Source organism: Bos mutus, chromosome 22 (genome assembly GCF_027580195.1).
Source record: "Bos mutus isolate GX-2022 chromosome 22, NWIPB_WYAK_1.1, whole genome shotgun sequence".
Taxonomy (NCBI): Eukaryota; Metazoa; Chordata; class Mammalia; order Artiodactyla; family Bovidae; genus Bos; species Bos mutus.
Genome location: NC_091638.1, coordinates 65,390,156 through 65,410,895, shown reverse-complemented (window position 1 = coordinate 65,410,895; position 20,740 = coordinate 65,390,156). Strand labels below are relative to the sequence as shown.

The following is a 20,740-nucleotide window of genomic DNA, read 5'->3' as shown; positions in this document are numbered from 1 at the left end:
CCTGCCTGGTGACGTCACGTTGGCCCGAGCACTGCGGCCCGAGTCCAGCTGTGAATCTGCAGCTCCGAGGGGCTGCCCGCTGCACGCGGAGAGAGAGCACCAGGCTCTCCGCTTGCCCGGTGCCTTCCCTTGGCCCCTCCCTGGGCATCTCTGGGCGTGCAGGTCTCAGGGTGGGGGTGCAGGGGGTGGAGTGAGTCCCCACCTGTACCCAGGGACTGATAACGGAGCAGCCAAGGAGGCAGCAGGGCGAGGGCTCCAGGGTGGGGCAGCTCAGGGACTTCGGAGAGGCTGACCGGGTGGCTGCACAGCAGTGCCACCCAGGTGGTACCCCACACCAGCTTCCACCTCGGAATCTGCCCAGGGCCCCCCTGAGGGCTTCTGGAGCCAGGAATTCCCTTTCCCCAGCCCTAATAGCAATCAGATGGCGCAAGTGGAAAATCACAGCGCTTGCTTGGGGCCCGAACCCAGCGGGGAAATTGGCGGGGCTGAGGTGCCTGGTGCGTGCGCCGCTCGGCGGGAGGATGAGTCAGCCTCCCCCGACCCGGGCGAGCCCCTCGCGGGGTCCTGGGGCACTGAGCCAAAGCCTGGGGGTGGGGGGCGGCGGCGCAGGGGCCAGAGGGGGGTGGCCTTGAGGAGCGGGAGGGTGAGGAGCGGCTTTCCCAGGCAGCCACCAGGGAAGGCTCCGCTGCCCTGGACCGACTTTCTCATGGCCCCGGGGAGCCCGGGGGAATTCTGAGCACAGCCTCTGCGGAACACACGGTGCCCAGGCTGGGGGCTGCCTCGGCGGGCCTCGGAAAGAGAACCCAGACACGAAGCTCGCCTGCACCTGGCCTGGGCCTGCAGCACCCCCGCGCCCAGAGGAGCACGATGTCCCTGCCCCGTGTGAACTTCCGAGGGGGCTCGGATTGTTCCCTACTGGGCCCGGCTGGCCTCCTGGGGGCGGGGCGGGGGTGGTTTCTGCTTTTAGGGAGGGGTTGGGGGGGAGGAGTCGAGGATGCTGCAGTTCACGGCCACGCCCGAGGAGGAGTGGGAGGAGAGGCTGGGGACCCTCCCCTCCTCTCCCAGGCTGGCCAGCTGGGGCCCAGCTGGGCCGCTTGTTTACACGCGGAGGCCAGGGGGTGGGGTGGGGGGCCAACCCGGGCAAGTTCCAAGTGTAATTGAGTTTGGACTCTTAAAAGGAATTGTGTGAAGTGGGCAGCAGCTCTGAAGTCCACCACCTTATTTGGTATGGAAATCTGTTTCTCTCAAAAGTAAGCAGAGGCGCTTGTAAATGGGAAAGCCACCCTTTGCCTGGGTGTGCTGCATCCCACTGCCCCCCACCGTCCTCCGGCCTGGAGGCTGGGCTCCCCAGGGGCCTGGAGGGAACCCCGGCCACATGTGGGGCTCCCCGGGCTGCCTCCAGTCTTGGGTGACCCTGGGCCTCCTGGGAAAAATAATGACTCCTGGAGTTGCAATGAGGAGGGAATCAGGGTGCCCGTGACCCCAGAAACATGTGTCATTCATCCCCCTCCCCCTTCAGCGAGGCTTAGGGCGACTTGGAGATGACTGGCCCAGTGCTGGGCACGTGGGGACTGAGACACGATCCCGAGGCTTCCAACCCTCCTCTTCCGTCCTCACACTCCCAACAAGCCACCACCCTGCCATCCAGTGTTCTCCGCCCCTCCCAGGAGAACAGGACTTCATTTTAGTGGTCCTGTGCCGTGGGCCTCAGGTTTAACGCCTGCCCTAGCCCCTACAAGGGTGCAGGCAGACCTCCTCTGCTGGGCCCTCCTGTGGTCCCTCACTGACAGGTGCTCCCTGGATGAGGGGGTCAGCCCCTCTGGGCCCACCGGGAAGGTGCAGAGACCCCAGGCAGGCCCGCACACCCATCAGCGCGCTGGCTGGGCACCAGGCACTGCTGTGAGCTGATGAGCTGCAGGGAGCTTCCGTCAAGCTGGGAGGCAGACCAGAGTCAGAGGACCCAGGGCTGTGTAAAACCACAACCAGACAGAAGGCACTGGGGCTGGGCATGCCAGCGAAATCAGGATGGCTTCTCGGAGGAGGTGACGGTGGAGCCCACGGGGAAAGTTGGGAAGAAGTGACTCAGGTGAGAAGGGGAGGAAGGCGTCTCCGGCAGAGGAAACTGCAAGAGCAAAGGCCCTGGAGCAGGACGTGAGCTGCCCGAGTAAACGGGCTGGTGAGACCAGGGGGAGGAAGGGAGGGCAGAGGCATGGATGAAGCCCCCAGGCCAGGCAGCTCTGAATGGCCCTTCCTGGCCCAGGATCTTGCCCGCCATGTCCTGTTCTCACCTTTCTGCTGCCCTTTGTCCCATCTACTCAGGGGACAAAGGCAGTGATGCTGATGACAGTTACAGCCGGCCCTCGGAGCCAGGTGGAATGACTTCATCCTCGCAGCCCCGCCCTTGTGACGTGCTCGGGCAACACACGTTCACTGAGCAGCTGCTATGTGCCTGGACTGTTCTAAAGCCTGGGAATCCACCAAGGAAGGAACAGATAAAGACCCCTGTGTGCAAGGTGCCCAGATTCCGGAACTGAGGGAACGCAGACCCAGGGAGCATCTCTGTGTAGCTCCTGGACCCCTCCCTCATCCAGTGGCAGGGCCTGAGCTAGGACCCTGGGAGCTCTCTGTATTTACAACTCCAGCACTGGGCACGGAGGTGTCCAGATGGGAGGGCAGCTCCAGAGGCCCACATTCTGGTCCTGCCCTGCCTCTGATGAACCAAGAGAAACTGAGCCTCTTTCCCAGTTGTACCGTGGAGGAAGGCGGTAGGACTTGAGACGCCCTGTCCCCACCTTCCACTCCAGCTTTGATAGGCTGGTGCTTCTCTTTTCTCAACAGGTCTTTTCAGATACACTTCACACACCAGTGTTGCTGTTCAGTCGCTCAGTCGTGTCTGACTCTTTGTGACCCATGGACTGCAGCACGCCAGCCTCCTCTGTCCTCCACTGTCTCCCAGGGTTTGCTCAAATTCATGTTCATTGAGTCGGTGAGGCCATCTAACCATCTCATCCTCTGCTGCCCTCTTCTCCTTTTGCCTTCAGTCTTTCCCAGCATCAGGGTCTTTTGCAATGAATCAGCTCTCGGCATCAGGTGGCCCAAGTATTGGAGCTTCAGCTTCAGCATCAGTCCTTCCAATGAATGTTCAGGGCTGATCTCCTTTAGGATGGACTGGTTTGATCTCCTTGCAGGCCAAGGGACTCTCAAGAGTCTCCTCCACACCACAGTTGGGAAGCATCATTCTTCGTCAGTTGACCTTCTCTATGGTCCACCTCTTACATCCATACATGGCTACTGGAAAAACCAAAGCTTTGACCGTATGGACCTGTGTTGACCAAGTGATGTCAGTGCTTTTTAATATGCTGTCTAGGTTTGTCATAACTTTCTGTCCAAGGAGCAAGCGTCTTTTACTTTATGGCTGCAGTCACCGGACAGTTCACCTCTTTAGAGTCTATGATTCAGTGGTTTCACAGTCGTGAACCGTGACCACAGTCTAATTACAGAAGGTTGTTGTCAATGTTCAGAAGAACAGAAGAACCTCATACTCGTTAGCGGTCTCCGCAGCCACCCACACCCCAGGCCCTGGTCGCACTCATCTAATCTCTGTAAATTTACCCATTCTGGACATTTTGTAGAAGTAGAAGCACACAGGTCTTTTGTGTCTTGATTCTTTCATGTGGGATAAAGTTCTCAAGGTTTTACATGTTGTGGACCCACATATCAGTGCTCATCCCTCTTGGTGGTGACAGGCTGGCTCTTTAGGGTCCAGCCCCCACCCTTCTCTTGGCTAAGCTCCTCGATGAGATGAGGCAAATGTGTGCATGAGCTGGGTCTCCCAGTTTAGTTCCTGAGGCCCTTTGGTTTCAACCCTCGAGATTGAAAAAGTCTCTCCAAGATCTAGCTGGTTTTCCTGATGGGCAAGAGAGAGGAGGACACTTCCTCCCGCCTCTCTCCCCTTCTCCAGCTGGAGCATCTGTGATGGAATGTGCATGTGGGGAATCTCTGTGTCCTACATGTGGAAGACTAATCATTTGTTCACTCGTGCATTCACCATCCTACCTGTTCATCCATCCATCACCCATCAGCCACCCACCCATCGTCCATCTGACACCCATCCATCACTCATTCATCCATCACCCATCCATCCACCCATCATCCATCTGACACCCATCCATCACTCATTCATCCATCAGCCATCCATCCATCCATCATCCATCTGACATTCATCCATCATTTATCCATACATGCATCCACCATCCATCCATCCATCCATCCATCCATCCATCATCTATTCATCCATCATCCATCCATCCATCATCCATCTGACATTCATCCATCATTTATCCATACATGCATCCACCATCCATCCATCATGTATCCATCCATCCTCCATCCATCCATTCTTACCTTCATTCAACACATATTTACTGAACACCAACAATGTTGGTGTTGGGGAAACAACTGTGGAGAAATCAGACATGAAGGGAGAGAAGAACAGGTGATAAACAGAAACACGTGAGCCCAGGAATTCCGACCGGAACCAGTGCAGGTAGGATAATGACCAGGTGTGGTGATAGAAAATGATGTGGGAGGAGAAGACAAGGTGTGATGTAGTCTGGATAATGCCCCCCTAAAGATGCTGACATGTGTCCTAATCCCCAGATCCTGAGACTAGAGGAACTTATGTGGCAAAAGAGACTTTGCAGATATGATGAAGCTAAGGATACTGACATGGGGCGCTTACCCAGGGTTATCTGGGTGGGCCCTGTGTAATCTCAAGGGTCCTCATAGAAGGGAGGCAGGAGGGTCAGTGTGAGATGTCATGACAGGAGACAGGAGATCAGGCAGGAGATGTGATGAGCAAAGAATGAGGTCGGAGGGGTGTGAAAAAGTGGCCACGGGGCAAGGATGCATTATCCTCTAGATGCTCAAAGAGGCAGGGAAATGGATTGTCCCCTAGGGTCTCCAGCTCTGCCCACACTTTGATTTTAGGCTTCTGATCTCTAGAACTACGAGAGGACAAATGTGTGGAGACGTCCCTGGTGCTCCCACTGCACTGGACATGGGTTCAATCCCACAGGCCCCGTGGCAGCCAAAAAAAAAAAAAAAGAGAGAGAGAATAAGTGTGTGTTGTCTTAAGGCACTCAGTTTGTGGTTACAGCCACCCACTGGTTACAAAGCTATAGGAAACTAGGGCAGAATGGTAGAAAGGCCTTTTCATCAAGACCAGGCTGGAGGCTCTTTCTGCTCTAGCCGAGGCCAGAGGAGGGGAAGGAGAGGAGCTAGTTACTCACTGGAGTTCACAGGAACAGTCTGGGATCGAGAACAGCAGGTGCAAAGGCCCTGAGGCTGGAAAGAATTTGCTGTGGTGGAAGAATGGAAACGGAGGTGGGAGGGCAGGAGGGGGAGGGGTGTATGATGAGGCTGGGGAGCTGGGTGGGGCCTCCAGATCCTCGCAAGCCCAGGGCAGAACCCCCTCCTGGGACCTGAGATGGGGTGTCCCGGGAGTGGGGCCTTGGCTGTCTCCCGTCCTCCTAGTTTGAGGCTCTCTGCCCAGTTCCTCACTTTCCTGCTGCCCAGACATTTCCTACCTGTGTCCGCTTTTCTCCCTCTTTGTGGCCACTATCCTGGGGCAGGCCCGTGCTGTGTCCCACTCGTACTCCTTGCTGGTACCACAGCCTCCGCACCGTCCCACTGTGCATTCTGCTCACTCATCAGACTCCTTAATGTGGGCTAGCCTGTGGGGACCCTCAGCATCGTCACGCTTGCCTGCCTCAAACTCCTTGGCCAGTCTTGACACCAGCTCTGGTCCCCCTCTGCTCATCTATTCCCCTGCTCCCTTCCCTCCACACCTGTATCCTGGGAGCAAACCCCAGTCATCACGTCATTTGATCTGTGGCCTCAGCACGGGATTGAAAAATAAGGAAACCTTTAGAAGACCCCATTTTCATCTTAAAAGTCTACCATGATCATTTCTAAAAGTCATGAAGGTTAATTTCTTAACAAATATTCAGTGTCTGCATTTATTGATTTATTGACAGGATTGTGTGTGTGAATCAGAACCCAACTAGGTGCACGGGTTGATCTGCTTCTTTTTCCTATTTTAAGTTATAGGTTCCCTTGCTGCAACTTCCCTGTTGGTGCAGTGGTAAAGAATCCACCTGCCATGCAGGAAACGTGAGTTCGATACCTGGATTGGGAAGATCCCCCAGAGAAGGAAATAGCAACCCACTCCAGTATGCTTGCCTGGGAAATTCAATGGACCTAGGAGCCTGGCAGGCTGCAGTCCATGGGGTCACAAAGAGTCAGATATGACTGAGCGACTGAACAGCAATAGTCCCCGGCAGCATTTCTCTCTCTGTTTCTCTGTGTCCGAGTTAGATCAGGAAGCAGACATCACATCATCAGGGAAATGAGGGCTTTCATACAGGAAAGTGGGTGGGGCTGGACCATGGACACCTGGAAGGCTGGGACCACAGGATGCGAGAAGCAGTCACTATCGGTCTAGACCCTGGACACTCACCCACCGGTGTGGGTGCAGACACTGGGGAAACGCTTGGTCCAGCGTCCCCTAGGGAGGACCCAGTGGGGCGGGGCAGACAGCCCAGCACAGCCCACCCCTCCCCTTTAACTATGCTTAACTTCTTGTGGGGGGGCTGCAAGAAGTTTGTGTGAGAGGTGGTCCCAGAAAGCACTACCCAGAGATGGGGAAGTGGAACAGGAAGAAAAAGACTCTTGAGAATTCGCTTCTGCCTGGCTTTGAGCCATCTGGTCCTCCGCTCACCAGCCCCCAGCCTCCATCTTTGGGTTACCATGACAATAGCAAGATGTTTGCAGGTGCCCCAGAGAGGGTGACTTGAGGGGGAGAGGACAGGCTGGCAGTCGGGGTCGGGGGGGATGCTGGTGTAAACCCACTCTTGACTTGGGGGGCCAGGAGGGAGGCAGGCAAGGAATGACATTGCACTAAGTACCGGGGTCACTTTCTGTGTTTCCGCTGGGCCCGCTATTGGTGCATGTGGACACCCAAGACAAAAATATGCCTTGATCCCCACATGGAATTAGTCACAGTTTCCATGGGTCTAGTGCAGAATCGGGGAGTTGTTCTCCAGTCTGAGTGCCCTGTTGTCTCCTCTTTGGGGGAGGCCATGTTTCTGAAACTTTCTGGCAGAAGTAGCTGTTTTCCAGATAACACTCAGAATTGTTTAGCTCCTCATACAGCTGTTTGATCTGGAATTTCCCCCCTGAGGCCTGAGCCAGCTGAACAGATTATGCTGATTGGTATGTGTGTATATTTCAAGTCATTAAAAATTAAAAAAAAATAAAATTCCAGTATCTTTTTAAATAAATGATGGTAAAATGCATCTAACAGAAAACTTGACATTTTTAATTGCTTTTTAAAGTAAATTTTTAAAGCTTTGGCTGTTCTGGGTCTTTGCTGCTTTGCGTGGGCTTGCTCCAGTCGCGGTGCTCAGGCTTCTCGTTGCGGCGGCTCCTCTCGTCGCCGCCGAGCGTTAGGCGCGTGGGCTCGGTGGTTGTGGCTCGTGGAATCGTCCTGCCCCTGGGATCGAACCTGTCCATGTCCCCTGACTCAGCAGGTAGATTCTTATCTCCTGGGCCACCAGGAAGTCCCCATTTTTAAGCACACAGCTCTGTGGCCTTAAGTACATTCATGGTGCTGAGCAGCCATCTCCTCCATCATCTTCAAAACTCTTTATCTAGTAAAACTGGAACTCTGTGCCCATTAAACACGAACTCCCCGTCCCCTTCCCCAGCCCCTGGCCCCAGCATCTTATTTTGTCTCCATGAATGTGACGTCTCCAGGGACCTCACACGAGTGGAGTCGTGCAGCATCTGTCCTTTCGTGACTGGCTTATTTCACTTAGCATCACATGCTTGAGGTTCATCTACATGGTAGCAAATGGCAGAACGTCTCTCCTCTTTAAGGCAGAACAACATTTCGCTGTATGGATGGACCACATTCTGTTTATCTGTTCATCTGTCCTTGGACACTTGGATTGCTTCCATATTTGGGTTGCAAATACCTGTTCGAGAGCTTGCTTTCCATTCTCTTGGGGAAATACCCAGAATCAGAATTGCTGGGTCACGTGATCTTTCTAATTTTTGGGGGGACCATTTCGCTCCCTGTTTTACATTCCCACCAACACTGCACAAAGCTTCCAATCATTCCACATCCTGACCAACACCAGTTATTTTCTATCCTTTTTTTTCATGATAGCTGTTCTAATGGGTGTGAGGGGATCCCTTAATTTAACTTTTGCATACAGAAAACAATATCTTTCTACCTAACAGAACCCCATTGTCCCCTGTACAATCAAAGATACACTAATTCTCCTTCCAAAAAAGGAGATGCAAAGTTCCACTCTAGGTGGTGTTTTCCAGCTGAGCTGCAATCCCCTTTTATATCTTGTGACTTAAAATACTAGATATTGGTTGAACCAGTGTATTTTTTTTAATTAAAAAAATTTATTTAATTACTCAGTTTTTCTGGGTCTTACTTGCTGTACACAGGACCTTCGGTTTTGACATATGGGATTTAGTTCCCTGACCGGGGACTGAACCTGGGCCCCCTGCATTGGGAGTGCAGCGTCTTAGCCACTGGACCACCGGGGAAGTCCCTTGAGCTGCTATTAACCCACTTTATAGTCATTGGACTATCAACTGGATCTAGGGAGAAAACACAGACAGCCTTAGTCCTGTAATTCCAACTAGGTAGATACACCTTCTTTTTCCTCTTTTCATTCTATACCCATTCCCTTTCCCCATCTGAGCTCATCCTGGTTCTTTGCCTGGTGAGGTGACCAATACTTCATTCCTGAAGGATCTATGCCCTTCATGGGTCATTTAGGTTTCCCCTGGGTTTGTACTGCAGGACATGAGAGTTTTCAGAGATGCCCCAGAGAATCTTCTGGACTCGCTCTCTGTGGCGTTCCCCCTTGGAACCAGGACCAGTCATACCTGCTGGTACAGTAACCCCCTACTTCATCTCTTCTTTAGGCACATAAATGGTATTCTGGAAACAGCAAAGCATCATCACTCAGCCAGTAAAGGGCCATCCCTTCATTCAGTGATGCTTAGGATGATGGGGAACGTGGTGAGACAGAGGAGCCAGCGGCTTAATCCTGATGATACCCTTCATTTGTGGAGAAGTGAGTTCCTTGATGAGAAGCAGTGTGTGTTGTGGGCATATAATAATGGCCAAGAAGCTTCCAGATGTCCATGGATGGAGGTTTCCTCAGGCAGGGAAGGCAAATTCCTGTTCAGATCAAGTGATTATTCCAGGAAAATCGAATCACTGCCCCTTCCATGATGGAAGTGGTCCAGTCAAATCAACCTGCCACCAGGGGGCTGGCAGTCCCCTGGGGAATGATGTCCTCCGATGGGGTAGCTGGGCCCCATAGCAATGGGGGGGTGTTGCTGGTCAGCTTCACTGCAGAGAAGCTTGGGTTGCTGGGCCCAGGCAAAGTAGGGTGGCTGGGGACACAGGCTGGCTGATGCCATCAGACAGACCATCTTGTCCCTCTGATGACAGAGAGTCTCCTCCGTGAAGGTGGCCTCTGGTCAGCACTTACACGAGATACGGACACCTGTCTGGCTGCCTTGTGCCCACTCCGAGAGGCTCTTCCTCTGGCCTCTTCTCCTGACCTCCTGTGACCAACCGTCCAATCTTGTTCCTTCGGAGTCTCTGACCATCCATTAAGCCCTGCTGACAAGGTAGTGTGGACCCACATCTCTGACCTTCTCTCCTTACAAATAGAAGGAGCAACCAGGTGCATGTCTGACATTCTGTCGCTGCTCCCTGCAGGACCACCTCCCTGAGAGGTGTTTCAGGAGTTTCAGAGTAGACAGAGTTTCTGCTGTCTACTCTCAGGGATGCCAGCATATCAGTCAAACCTGAAGTCTTTCTTCCTGGTGCTCTGTTCGTTTTTATAAGGGAATTGGGGGTGATCAAAATATGATAACATCGCTGTTCCATCTTCCCCAAACTGCCTTTGAGTCCACTTGAAATGGAAATGGTACTGAAGAACTGATGCTTTCAAACTGTGACGCTGGAGAAGGCTCTTGACCTTGGACAGCAAGGAGATCAAACCAGTCAAGGCTAAAGGAAATCAACCTTGAATATTCACTGTAAGGACTGACGCTGAAGCTGAAGCTCCAGTCCTTTGGCCACCTGATGCAAAGAGCCGATTCACTGGAAAAGATCCTGATGCTGGGAAAGATTGAAGGCAGAAGGAGAAGGGAGAGGCAGAGGGTGAGATGATTGGATAGCCTCACTGACTCAATGGACATGAGTTCGAGCAAACTCCGGGAGATGGGGAAGGACAGAGGATCCAGGTGTGCTGCAGTCCATGGGGTCGCAAAGAAGCGGACACGACTTAGCGAGTGAAAACCAACAGGAGCAGAAACATCTGTTCTGAAAGTCCTGATGGCATCTTGAAGTGGGCTCTTCAGTAGAAACGAGCAGTGCCACAGAGCAGAGCGTGAGACCCACAGGGGTCTGGGTCTTCCCGGGCCCCCACTGCCAGACTGCCAGGCCCAGTGGAGAGAGCTGTGGGCAGGGCCACCATCACAGCCCTCAGTGCACTCTACTGAGAAGGGCGAGCGGGGCTGGATTCAGCTCCCGCCTGAGCCCTGGGCCCCGAGCTGGTACTGCAGCCTTCCCCCTTCTGTGCCGGTGGGCTCGCTGACCACAGGGAGGGCGAGACGGCCTGTCTTGAAGGTCTCTCTCTGCGGGGGCATTCCCTACCAGGGGGTCTGCAAAGGGGCCTCTCCCTGAGATGGTTAGAGTCATCCCAGGTGAACGTTCGCTCTCCTGGCTCTGAAGTGCCCCAAACCCCTCCCAGCAGAAATTCGGGGTTCCCTCACCTCCGTGGTCACCCATGCTACCTGCAGCCTCACGTGGGGAAGGGCCTCAGGGAGCGGAGGCAGGTGGACAAGCAGAGCCAGGAGTCAAAGGGATCTGGCCAGTTACGGACTCACTGGTCCATCTCAGGTCAGCCCAGCTGGAGGGGCCTCTTGGCAGAGAGACCCCAGGGTGATGACTCTCCAGGAGGAGTCCCCCCAACTTTCCAACCTCCGCCCCAGACAGTTGGGGCGGTTCCTAGTTGCTCAGTTCTCCAGTTGATACAGGCCTTTTCCAACCTCTGTGCTCGTGAGTTCCCCCTACTTGCTGGTCCCTGGAGGACTTCCATCATCTTCAGGGCCCCGTTCAAATGTCACCTCCTCCAGGAAGTCCTCCCCTGAAGCCCTGCCAGAGGACAGGCACACGTCCCGAAGCCGCTCAGTGCAGGATGAATGGGTCCAGTGCGGCTCCCTCAGCCAGCTCTGAAGGGCAGCGAAGTTTCCTTCCCAGCTCCAGCTGCCTGGACGTTGCCAGCTCTCTGAGGAGCTCACGTGTTCCTGAGTCGTGTGGGGACTTCCCCTCCACCCACAGAGCAGACCTTGACCATGACCTGTCAGGTCCACTGGCCTGATTAGATCCCTGGCAGGACCCGCCCTCCTCAGCCTGGATGCTTCCGGTCCCTCCCCGTCTGGGGACCATTTCCCTGGTCCTGGTGGCCTCTGTCCCTTGGGCCCATGCCCCAAGAGGAGCCTGGGCAGCTGGCCTGGCAGCAAGTTCAAAGTCCGGGCCACTTCCAGGAGTCTGCAGTGTCTGCTCCGTCCCTGCCCTGCAGTCTCCTGCTCACCTTACCTTTTAAGACATGGGGTTGAGACATATTTGTACTGGGTCACCTCCAGTCCCAAGGGATTCCTATGGGCCATGTGGTCTCCTGTCGGGGGGAGGTGTCTTCCCCCTCCCCCTCTAACCCACCCCCTCCAACCACCACATTTGCAAACAATAAATCTCATCACGTTTGTCTCCTGAGCTTCAGACCCTCCAGATGCACCCTGTTGCTCTCAGAAGCAGCTACCCCTTAGCTGGGATGCCGGACCCTGTGGGGTCTGCTGCTGCCCCCTCGCTCTACCTCGGCCCCTCCCCTCCAGCATACTGTCCTCAGCCCGCTGTCGCTCCCCTTAAATGCCATGCCCTCTCCTGCCCTGACCCGTGGGCAACTCCTCCTCATCCTTCAGACCCCAGCTAAAATGTCACCTCCTCCCAGAGGCCCTCCCAGACTGTCTCACGTAAAGATGGCCTCTCTGTGTAGGTTTTTCAGAATTGAGATTTTTGTTTGTTTGTTTTGCTTTATTATGTTTTAATTAATTGATTTATTGAGTTGAGCCGGGCCTTAGTGTAGGTATGTGGGATCTTCAGTCTTCGTGGTGGCAGGCAGGATCTTTTAGCTGTGACATGCAAACTCAGTTGCGGCCTGTGGGATCTAGTTCCCTGACCAGGCATCGAATCCCTAAGACCATAAAGTCTTAGTCACTGGACCACCATGGAAGTCCCTAGAATTCAGATTCAATGAATTTTCTTACCATAAAAATCCCATATACAGAAGAGCCTGGCAGACTACAGTTTATGGGGTTGAAAAGAGTCAGACACGACTGACCCCCAGCCGACACACACACCATAAAACTCACCTCTTTAAAGTATACAATTCAGTGGTTTTTAGTATGTTCACAAGGTTGTGCAACCACCATCGCCCTCTAATTTCAGAACACTCTCATCACCCATAAAAGAAACCTCCTGTCCATCAGCAGTCACTCCCTACTCTCCCTTGCCCCAGGCCCGGCAATCACCAACTTGCCTGTCTCATCTCCGTGGGTTTACCTCTCTTGGACATCTCATATGAATGGAATCCTACAATCCAAGGTCTTATGCATCTGATTCTTCCCCTTAGCGTAATTATTGTCAGGAGTCAGCACCTCGTTCTTTTTTATGGCTAAATAATATGCCCTTGTGTGGGGCTTCCGAGTGGTAAAGAACCTACTTGCCAATGCAGGAGACGAAGGAGACCTGGGTTTGATCCCTGGGTCAGGAAGATCCCCTGGAGGAAGAAATGGCAACCCACTCCAGTACTCCTGCCTGGAAAATCCCCGTGGACAGAGAAGCCTGGTGGGCTACAGTCCGTGTGGCCCAAAAGAGTCAGACGCAACTGGGCGACTAAGAACATAACACGCTCACCAACTCCCAGAGCCTACTCAAACTCATGTCCATCACGTCGGTGATGCCATCCAAGCATCTCATCCTCTGCTGTCCCCTTTTCCTCCCACCTTCAATCTTTCCCAGCATCAGGGTCTTTTCCAATGAGTCAGTTCTTCCCATCAGGTGGCCAAAGTATTGGAGTTTCAGCTTCGGCATCAGTCCTTCCAGTGAATATTCAGGACTGATTTCCTTTAGAATGGACTGGTTGGATCTCCTTGCAGTCCAAGGGACTCTCAAGAGTCTTCTCCAACACCACAGTTCAAAAGCATCATCGTCCCAACCCACCGCCCAAACCCTGTCTTGGGCTCCCAGCCCAGGGGAACCTGGGTATGCTAGCCTGCCCTGGAAAGGCCTCGGATTCCTCCCAGCCTGACATGGCCCCCTGTCTCCCAGGCTCTCATTCAGGCTCCCCATGGGCCTTCTCTCCAGCAGGCACCCCAACCGCGAAGGCTTCTGGGCTCTGCCCTCCTGCCCCTGCCTTGCTGACCCTCGTCACCCACAACTCTTCCCTTGGCCTCTCGGTTCCCATCGCGACCAACGACCCGGGTCTCCCCAGATTCCTGCTGTTTGTGTCATGTGTGGGAGAACTCAAAATAGCCCGTGCAGTCTATGCCCAGCCTGGGAAGCAGATGGTTTTCCCAGGGGCTGGTCCCCAGGGCACACGTGATGTCTTTCTCACCAATGCCCCAGATTTTGGCCCCATGCTCAGCTGACATACTCTCTTCCCAGGCTCCGGAAAGCTTGATGTCCACTGAGTCCCTCACTCACTGTGTGGCTGTAGACAAAGCACGTGACCTCTCTGAGCCTCAGTTTCCCCAAGTGCAAAGGTAGGATCGTTGCTTTGCTAATCTTGGTGGTCATTTCAGGAATGAAGTATGACAAGGGCCTTGAGAATTCTTTGTGATCTTAAAACACTGAGTTACGTTTCTCCCAGAGATGGTGGAGGAGGGAGGCAGGGGAGGAGCAGGAACGGGGTCTGAGGCCCCGTCATATGTCCTTAGTCTCTGCAAATGGGAGTGGCCGCTCTCATTGTCTCCATTTTATGGAAATAGAAACTGAGGCTTGGCAAGGGTGTGGGGCTACTTGAGCTCAGGACGGCGGTTGTGGACAAGGATGTGAATTCAGAGCTGAAAGATTTTCCCTTTGAGGACGGGTGATTTAAATGTTTTTCTACTTGCTTTTTTGTTTTGGTGTTGCCTTATTTGCATATGGGATCTTAGTTTCCTGAACTGGGATTGAACCCGTGTCCCTTGCTTTGTAAGTGCTGAGTCTTAACCACTGAACCACCAGGGAAGCCCTTTCTGTGTGCTTTTAGAAATCATTTGAAACTGTTCTGAAGAGCAGTTTTTGTCTTATTCAATCAACAGGAATGATTCCTAGCATGCAGAAGGTACTCAATAGATGCATGGATGAATGAGTGACTGAATGAGTTAAACCATGAAGCTACAGTGGCTTTATGGGCACATAAACCATGGCCAGAGGAGCCTGGTGGGCTGTAGTCCATGGCGTCGTAGAGTGGGACACGATCGAGTGGCTGAGCACACACACACACAAGCATGCACAAACCACGGGTGTCTGCTTGCCGCTCCTGCAGTTGACAGGGGAGACCCAGCCCCATGGTGAGCATTGGCCTGGTACATCCAGGAAGGAAGTGGATGTGGCCAAGCAGTGTCAGGAGCAGGCCCAGGGCGCTGGTCACAGCCCCAGGCTGGGAGGGTGTCCGGGCCCCTCTCGGGTCTCCTCCACGTCCTGGCGGCCTCCCCAGGGCAGCTCCATTTGTCATTGTTGTTCAGTCTCTGAGTCGTGTCCAACTTTTTGTGACCCCAGGGACTGCAGCACGCCAGGCTTCCCTGTCCTTCACTATCTCCCCAAGTTTGCTCAAACTCATGTCCGTTGAGTCAGTGATGCCATCCAATCATCTCATCCTCTGTCGTCCCCTTCTCCTCCTGCCCCCAATCCCTCCCAGCATCAGAGTCTTTTCTAATGAGTCAGCTCTTCGCATCAGGCTGCCAAAGTATTGGAGCTTCAGCTTCATTAGGGCAGAGGTTCCATTATTTCTCTGTAAAACAATGTGGGAATGAGACATGGAACTTGTTGTCCAAACTAACATGGCTGCAAGCATGCATACAGAAGCCGAGGGGGCATTTCTGTCATTCAAACCAAGTTTGGTGTGACCTGTGGGAGAGAAAGTTCTCTGTTGACAGTGTGAGCCTCTAACTCACACTGTCATGCTGTATCAGTGGCCCTGATACGGCATGAGGGATGCCCGGGCTGACCCAAAGTCGCTGTCCCCACCAAGAGGATGCCTTTTTCCACTTCAGGTTCCAAGGGACACAGACGACAAGAGCCACACTGGAAAGGCAGCTTTGCATGGTGGGTGGATTCCTCATTCATTTATAGCATGTGTGGGGAGGGGGTGGCTGGAGATAGGACCCTGGCCCCTGTTGACTCTCAAGTCTGTTTTCTTGCCTGGGGCAGGGCAGGAAATGGAGTTTATGACAAGGATGCGCTTTCTCGTCTGCTTTGCAAACCAGGGATTCTGTGACTGCCTGTGGCTTCCTCTGGGTTGGCCGTGTTTGCAGGGGAGAAGCTGCTGCTCTGTGGCTTTGGAGGGTCACCTGGGCCCATGCCAAGGCCCCCTTGGCCCTGCCCCAGGCCTGGTCTGCTGTGGTCTGTCCTCTTGGGCAGCCTGACTCTCCAGTCTGCATTCCATCCTGAGTGGGTCCTGCACTCCTGGACTCAGGTGGGCTGGATCTGGTGACTTGTTCTAACCAACAGAGCACAGTAGGAGTGATGGGTGTTTCTTCTGAGATTAGGTTCTAGAAGATGGTGATTTCCATCTTGTGAGTCCTCTCTGACTTTTCTCACTTTCTTGTCCTGATGAAGCCGGTTGCCCTGTCATTGGCAGCCCTATGGAGAGGCCATCAGCCAGGGAACTGAGACCCTGGTCCATCAGCCCGTGAGGAACTGAACTCAGCCTATAGCCACTGAGTGAGCCAGGCCCCTGCAGATGTCTGCAGCCTCTGCTTCACCTTGATCACATCCTGCAAGAGACGCAGGGAGGCGTCCAGGTAAGCTGCCTTCAGACTCCAGTCTTGGAAAACCTGGGAGACAAGAGACATGGCTTTAAAATGTGACATTTCGGGGTTATTTGTTACGCAGCTGTAGATAGTCATTATACATATTTTCATTGAATGTGTCTTAGGAAACACATAAGCAGCATGTGAAATTGGGACATTTATTGCTTGTCATTGTTTAGTTGTTGTTTAGTCACTAAATTGTGCCTGACTCTTTGTGACCCCATGGACTGAGGAGCCTTTTGGGATTTCCCAGGCAAGAATACTGGAGTGGGTTGCCATTTCCTTCTCCAGGGGAATCTTCTTGACCAGGGATCAAACCTGTGTCTTCTGCATTGCAGGCAGATTCTTTACCTCTGAGCCACCAGGAAAGGCCATAAGCAGCACATGAAATCGGGATATTTGTGCACAGGAGACCCAAGGGGCCCTGCTCAGCATCAGGCTGTGGATGAGGGCCAGCAGGCCCGTGGCAGGAAGAGGAAGGAGAGAGGAAAATGGGGATGGGGTGTCAGCTGACACCCCGGGTCTCCTGTAGGCTTGCTTCCCAGTCTGGGGCACCAGAAGGACCCACGGACAGAGCTGGTAAGAAGCCTGGTGACCTCCTACAACCTCACCCACAGACAGCAGGAGATCCTGGCGAGCTCTGTCACCTCTGGCCTCGGTTTCCCCATCCCATGGCCTTTTGCGGGGCGTGTGGAGAGAGCCCGCTGAGTCTGCCTCCCTCCCTGCAAGCTTGGGGAATGCCATCACAGCACCCTTTTTCCCTTTTCTGTCGGCCTCCTCCACTGGACCGACAGGGAGCTCAGAGGGCCTGCCGGCCCTCGTCACTGGGCGCCCCACTTTGTCCAGCGCCTGACATGCGTCACCTTGCTTGAACCTTCTCAACAGTCACATGTGTATGATAGTCGCTCAGTCGTGTCCAACTCTTTGTGATCCCAAGGACTGTGTCCCGCCAGGCTCCTCTGTCCATGGGATTCTCCAGGCAAGAATAGCGGAGTGGGTTGCCATTTTCTTCTCCAGGGGATCTTCCCGACTCAGGGATTGAATTCCGGTCTCCTGCACTGGAGGCGAATTCTTTACCGTCTGAGCCACCAGGGAAGTCTACCAGCCACGTGAGGCTGCTGTAAGTCTCTCCCCACTTTATAGATGGGGAGCCAGGCCGAGGGGGTGTGTGACATGCCCTCCGATAGTCCAGCAGCAGAAGCAGCAGTCAGAATGTCACGTCCTAAGCGCCTGTTTTATTCACTGCTGTATCCCAGCACCCAGCCTGGTGTCTGCGGCACAGTAGGTTCTCAGTACACTTGCTGGGCACGACTGGCTGAGTGACGGCTCCTGGTGAACTTCACAGTGGCTGGACGTGGAGGAGGCAGCTCACCCAGGGGCTGGACTTCAGCCAAGGTTACGTTGCCTTTGATGGGTGGCGAGGCGGGGAGCTGTGAGTGCCCAGGGACTCCTGAGGGCCAGTGCAATCCCCTTCAAGCTTCACAGCTGTCTTGGTTTTGTTTTGATCCTATTTCACAGAAGGGGAAACTGAGGCACCCAGAAGGGCCATGACTTGCCTGGAGTAGTAACATAAGACCAGGCTGGTGTCCCTCTGGTTTCACTCCCAGGCCACCACTGCTCCCTTGGCCCTGCCCCTCTTAGCTGGGGCCCCGGGTCCCAGGAGGTGCACACACGGCACTCCAGCAGCCTACCCAGAGGACCCTCCCAGGCTTTACTCCCCCACAGTCTAAGGCTGACCAACTAACTAGTAATGGACATGGCCCAGAGGCCATCTGTCTGCGCCCCAGGGACAGTTTGGTTCTACCAAGGACATACATTGGCATCTCAGAAGACTTGTTCCTGTCTTCCCTTTTGCTAGAGCTCCTGTGTTAACTCTGTGTTCAGCATCCAAACCAGCCTTGCTTGCACCACAAAGTCCACGTAAATGCTTACTCAGCACTGCATTCCATTCTGGCCTCGTGAGTTTGTATAAACATCAAAGGAATTCTTTAATTGCAATAAAGATGAGTCCTTGGGGGATGGGCCATTTTTGCAAAGTGTTAGTTGCTTAGTTGTGTTCGACTCTCTGCAACTCCATGGTCTGTAGCCCACCAGACTCCTCTGTCCATGGGATTCTCCAGGCAAGAACACTGGAGTGTGTTACCATTCCCTTCTCTGGAGGATCTTCCTGACCCAGGGAACAAACCCGGGTCTCCTACACTATAGGCAGATTCTTTACTGTCTGAGCCAAGACGGAAGCCCAGAGCTGTGTGCATCTATTATTTGCTTTTTCAGAATAAAAATATCTTACTTTTTCCCAGGTTTGAAGATACAAACTGATTAAAAAAAAAAAAAAACCCAAACCAAACCCACAAACACGTCCTGCGATTTCTCTCTACCATCCTGGGATAACCAGTCTTGCCCACCAGGGCTGTATCATCTTTTAAATACTTGCCAAGTGATGGGCTCACTGATTTCATTGTTACTGCAATTTGTGTATCTTTGTTTTAACCAGGTGGAGCTTTGCTTCAAGCACTCATTATTCATATTTCTTCTTTTGTGAGCTTCTGGTTCTTATCCTTCGCCCCTTTCCCATGACCATGATGCTGGGAAAGATTGAGGGCAGGAAAAGTGGGGGACAGAAGATGAGATGGTTGGATGGCATCACCAACTTCAATGGACAGGAATTTGAGCAAACTCTAGATAATGAAGGACAGGGAAGCCTGGTGTGCTGCAGTCCATGGGGTCACAAAGCATCAGACATGACTTAGCGACTGAACACCACCACTTATGGGGAAATTTAATCTTTTTCTTATTTCAGAACTCTGTGGGAGGCAGAATTTTGGGTCCCATGACCTCTCCCTCCCCATCATGCTTGTGGTTGTGGTGGGTTAGATGGCAAAAGAGATTTTGCTGATGTAATTAAGGATACTAATTAGTTGTGTCTGGCTCTTTGCAACCCCATGGACTGCAGCATGCCAGGCTTCCCTGTCCATCACCAACTCCCAGAGCCTACTCAGACTTATGTCTGTTGAGTCGGTGATGCCATCCAACCATCTCATCCTCTGTCCTCCCCTTCTCCTCCCACCTTCGATCTTTCCCAGCATCAGGGTTTTTTCCAATGAGTCAGTTCTTGGCATCAGGTGGCCAAAGTATTGGAGTTTCAGCTTCAGCATCAGTCCTTCCAATGAAGGTGGGTCGAGCTGGCCCAAGAATGAGCATTCCTAACCCGTGCCCACGTGGGGCGGACTGAGCCGGCTGGACCACCCGTTAAGAACGCGCTTCTCCCTGCCCCTAGGCCTTTATAGCCCCTCCCACCAGGAAGTTGAGCCCCGCCCACCAGGGGGCGTGGAGTCGGGTAAGTCCCGCCTCCATGAGCAAGCTCTCCATCCTTACTGGCTGGTGGGAAGGGACGCCCCTTCATCACAGTGCTGTCCCCGCCTCCGCCCGAACCCCGGGGCGGGGGCAATGCGCCTGCGCGGTGGAGCTCGCGTTTAGCGCCTCTGCGCGGTCCGGGTGGCAGGCGGAGACCCTATGGCGGACACCCTGGAAGAGTCGGAACCCCTTTTGAGCCGGGCCCGCGGCGGCAGCGGCCGCGACTGCCCAAGGGGCGTACTCACTTGCAGCAGCGTCCAAGAGAGCCCTGGTGAGCCGCGGCCTGGGGAGGGGCCGGGCCTCGCGGGGGCGGCGCGTCGGGTTCCTGGCGGCCCGTGTCGCGTCCCTGCTGTCGCTGCGGGCGCGCCCCCCTCTCCCCCGGCCGGGGTCCGATCGGGCCTTGAGGAGGGCTGGGCGGCTGCGCCATGCGGACCCCGATCCCGGCCTGGGAGCTGGGGGCGCGGGGTTGCTGGGAGAGGGGGGTGGTCTCTCCCTGCTCCACCGACCGGCTGGACAGAGAGGCCTCGCTCAGCCCGGGAGCAGCCAGCCCCGTCCCCCCGCCCCACCCCCTAGTCCCCTCCGTGGGCTCGGGGCTTCGTACTTTCCGTAGATCGCCTTGGTGACTCCTAGGACGACCTACTTCCGTTTTCCCCAGTTCTTATCCGGGAAAGTGAGGCACAGAGAGGGGCGTTCCCCTACCCAAGGTCACACAGCCAGGAAGTGGCCGAGGTGAAATCCAGCTGGGAGTGAATTGTGAGGCTTCCCAAACCGGGGTGGCTTCCTGCCTTTGCCCTCTGCAGCTCTGGCCTGCCCTTCCTGTTTATCGGCAGAAAGACTGCTAATTCCTGGGGAGGCCTGGGAGGGTGGAGGCTTTCTGTCCCTGTCAGATCCCAGGGGCTTTGGGTGCTGGATTTGGGAGGGAAGGGCTTCAGCCTCCTTTTATGAAGGGGGAAACTGAGACCCCGAGAATGTCCACACCTGGTGCAAGTCACAGCCCGGGGACCTGTCGCAGCGGCTGCTGCCCCGCATGGGTGCTCCTTAAGGGGCCGCCTGGGCTCCTGCCTGCGGGGGCTCTGTACTGTGTGCCCGGCTGTTGGGGTGAGTGCCTGACCGGAGATAGGAAATATGCCCACCTGCCCATCTCAGAGCCTGTCCCAGGACAGTTCTCCATCCAGCCTGTGCCAAGCCTCCCAGGGCCCCGGAA

At 54.3% G+C, this 20,740-nt stretch overlaps 1 protein-coding gene across 1 annotated transcript in view; it reads left to right on the top strand.

Annotated features, from left to right (window-relative positions):
- The first annotated feature begins 19,629 nt into the window (after nucleotides 1-19,629).
- Nucleotides 19,630-20,740, top strand: part of TPCN2 (two pore segment channel 2) — a 34,870-nt gene continuing 33,759 nt past the window's right edge. The window contains 1 exon segment of the mRNA XM_070360475.1: nucleotides 19,630-19,807. Within this exon segment, the coding sequence (XP_070216576.1) occupies nucleotides 19,696-19,807 (112 nt within the window). The 5' untranslated portion in view covers nucleotides 19,630-19,695.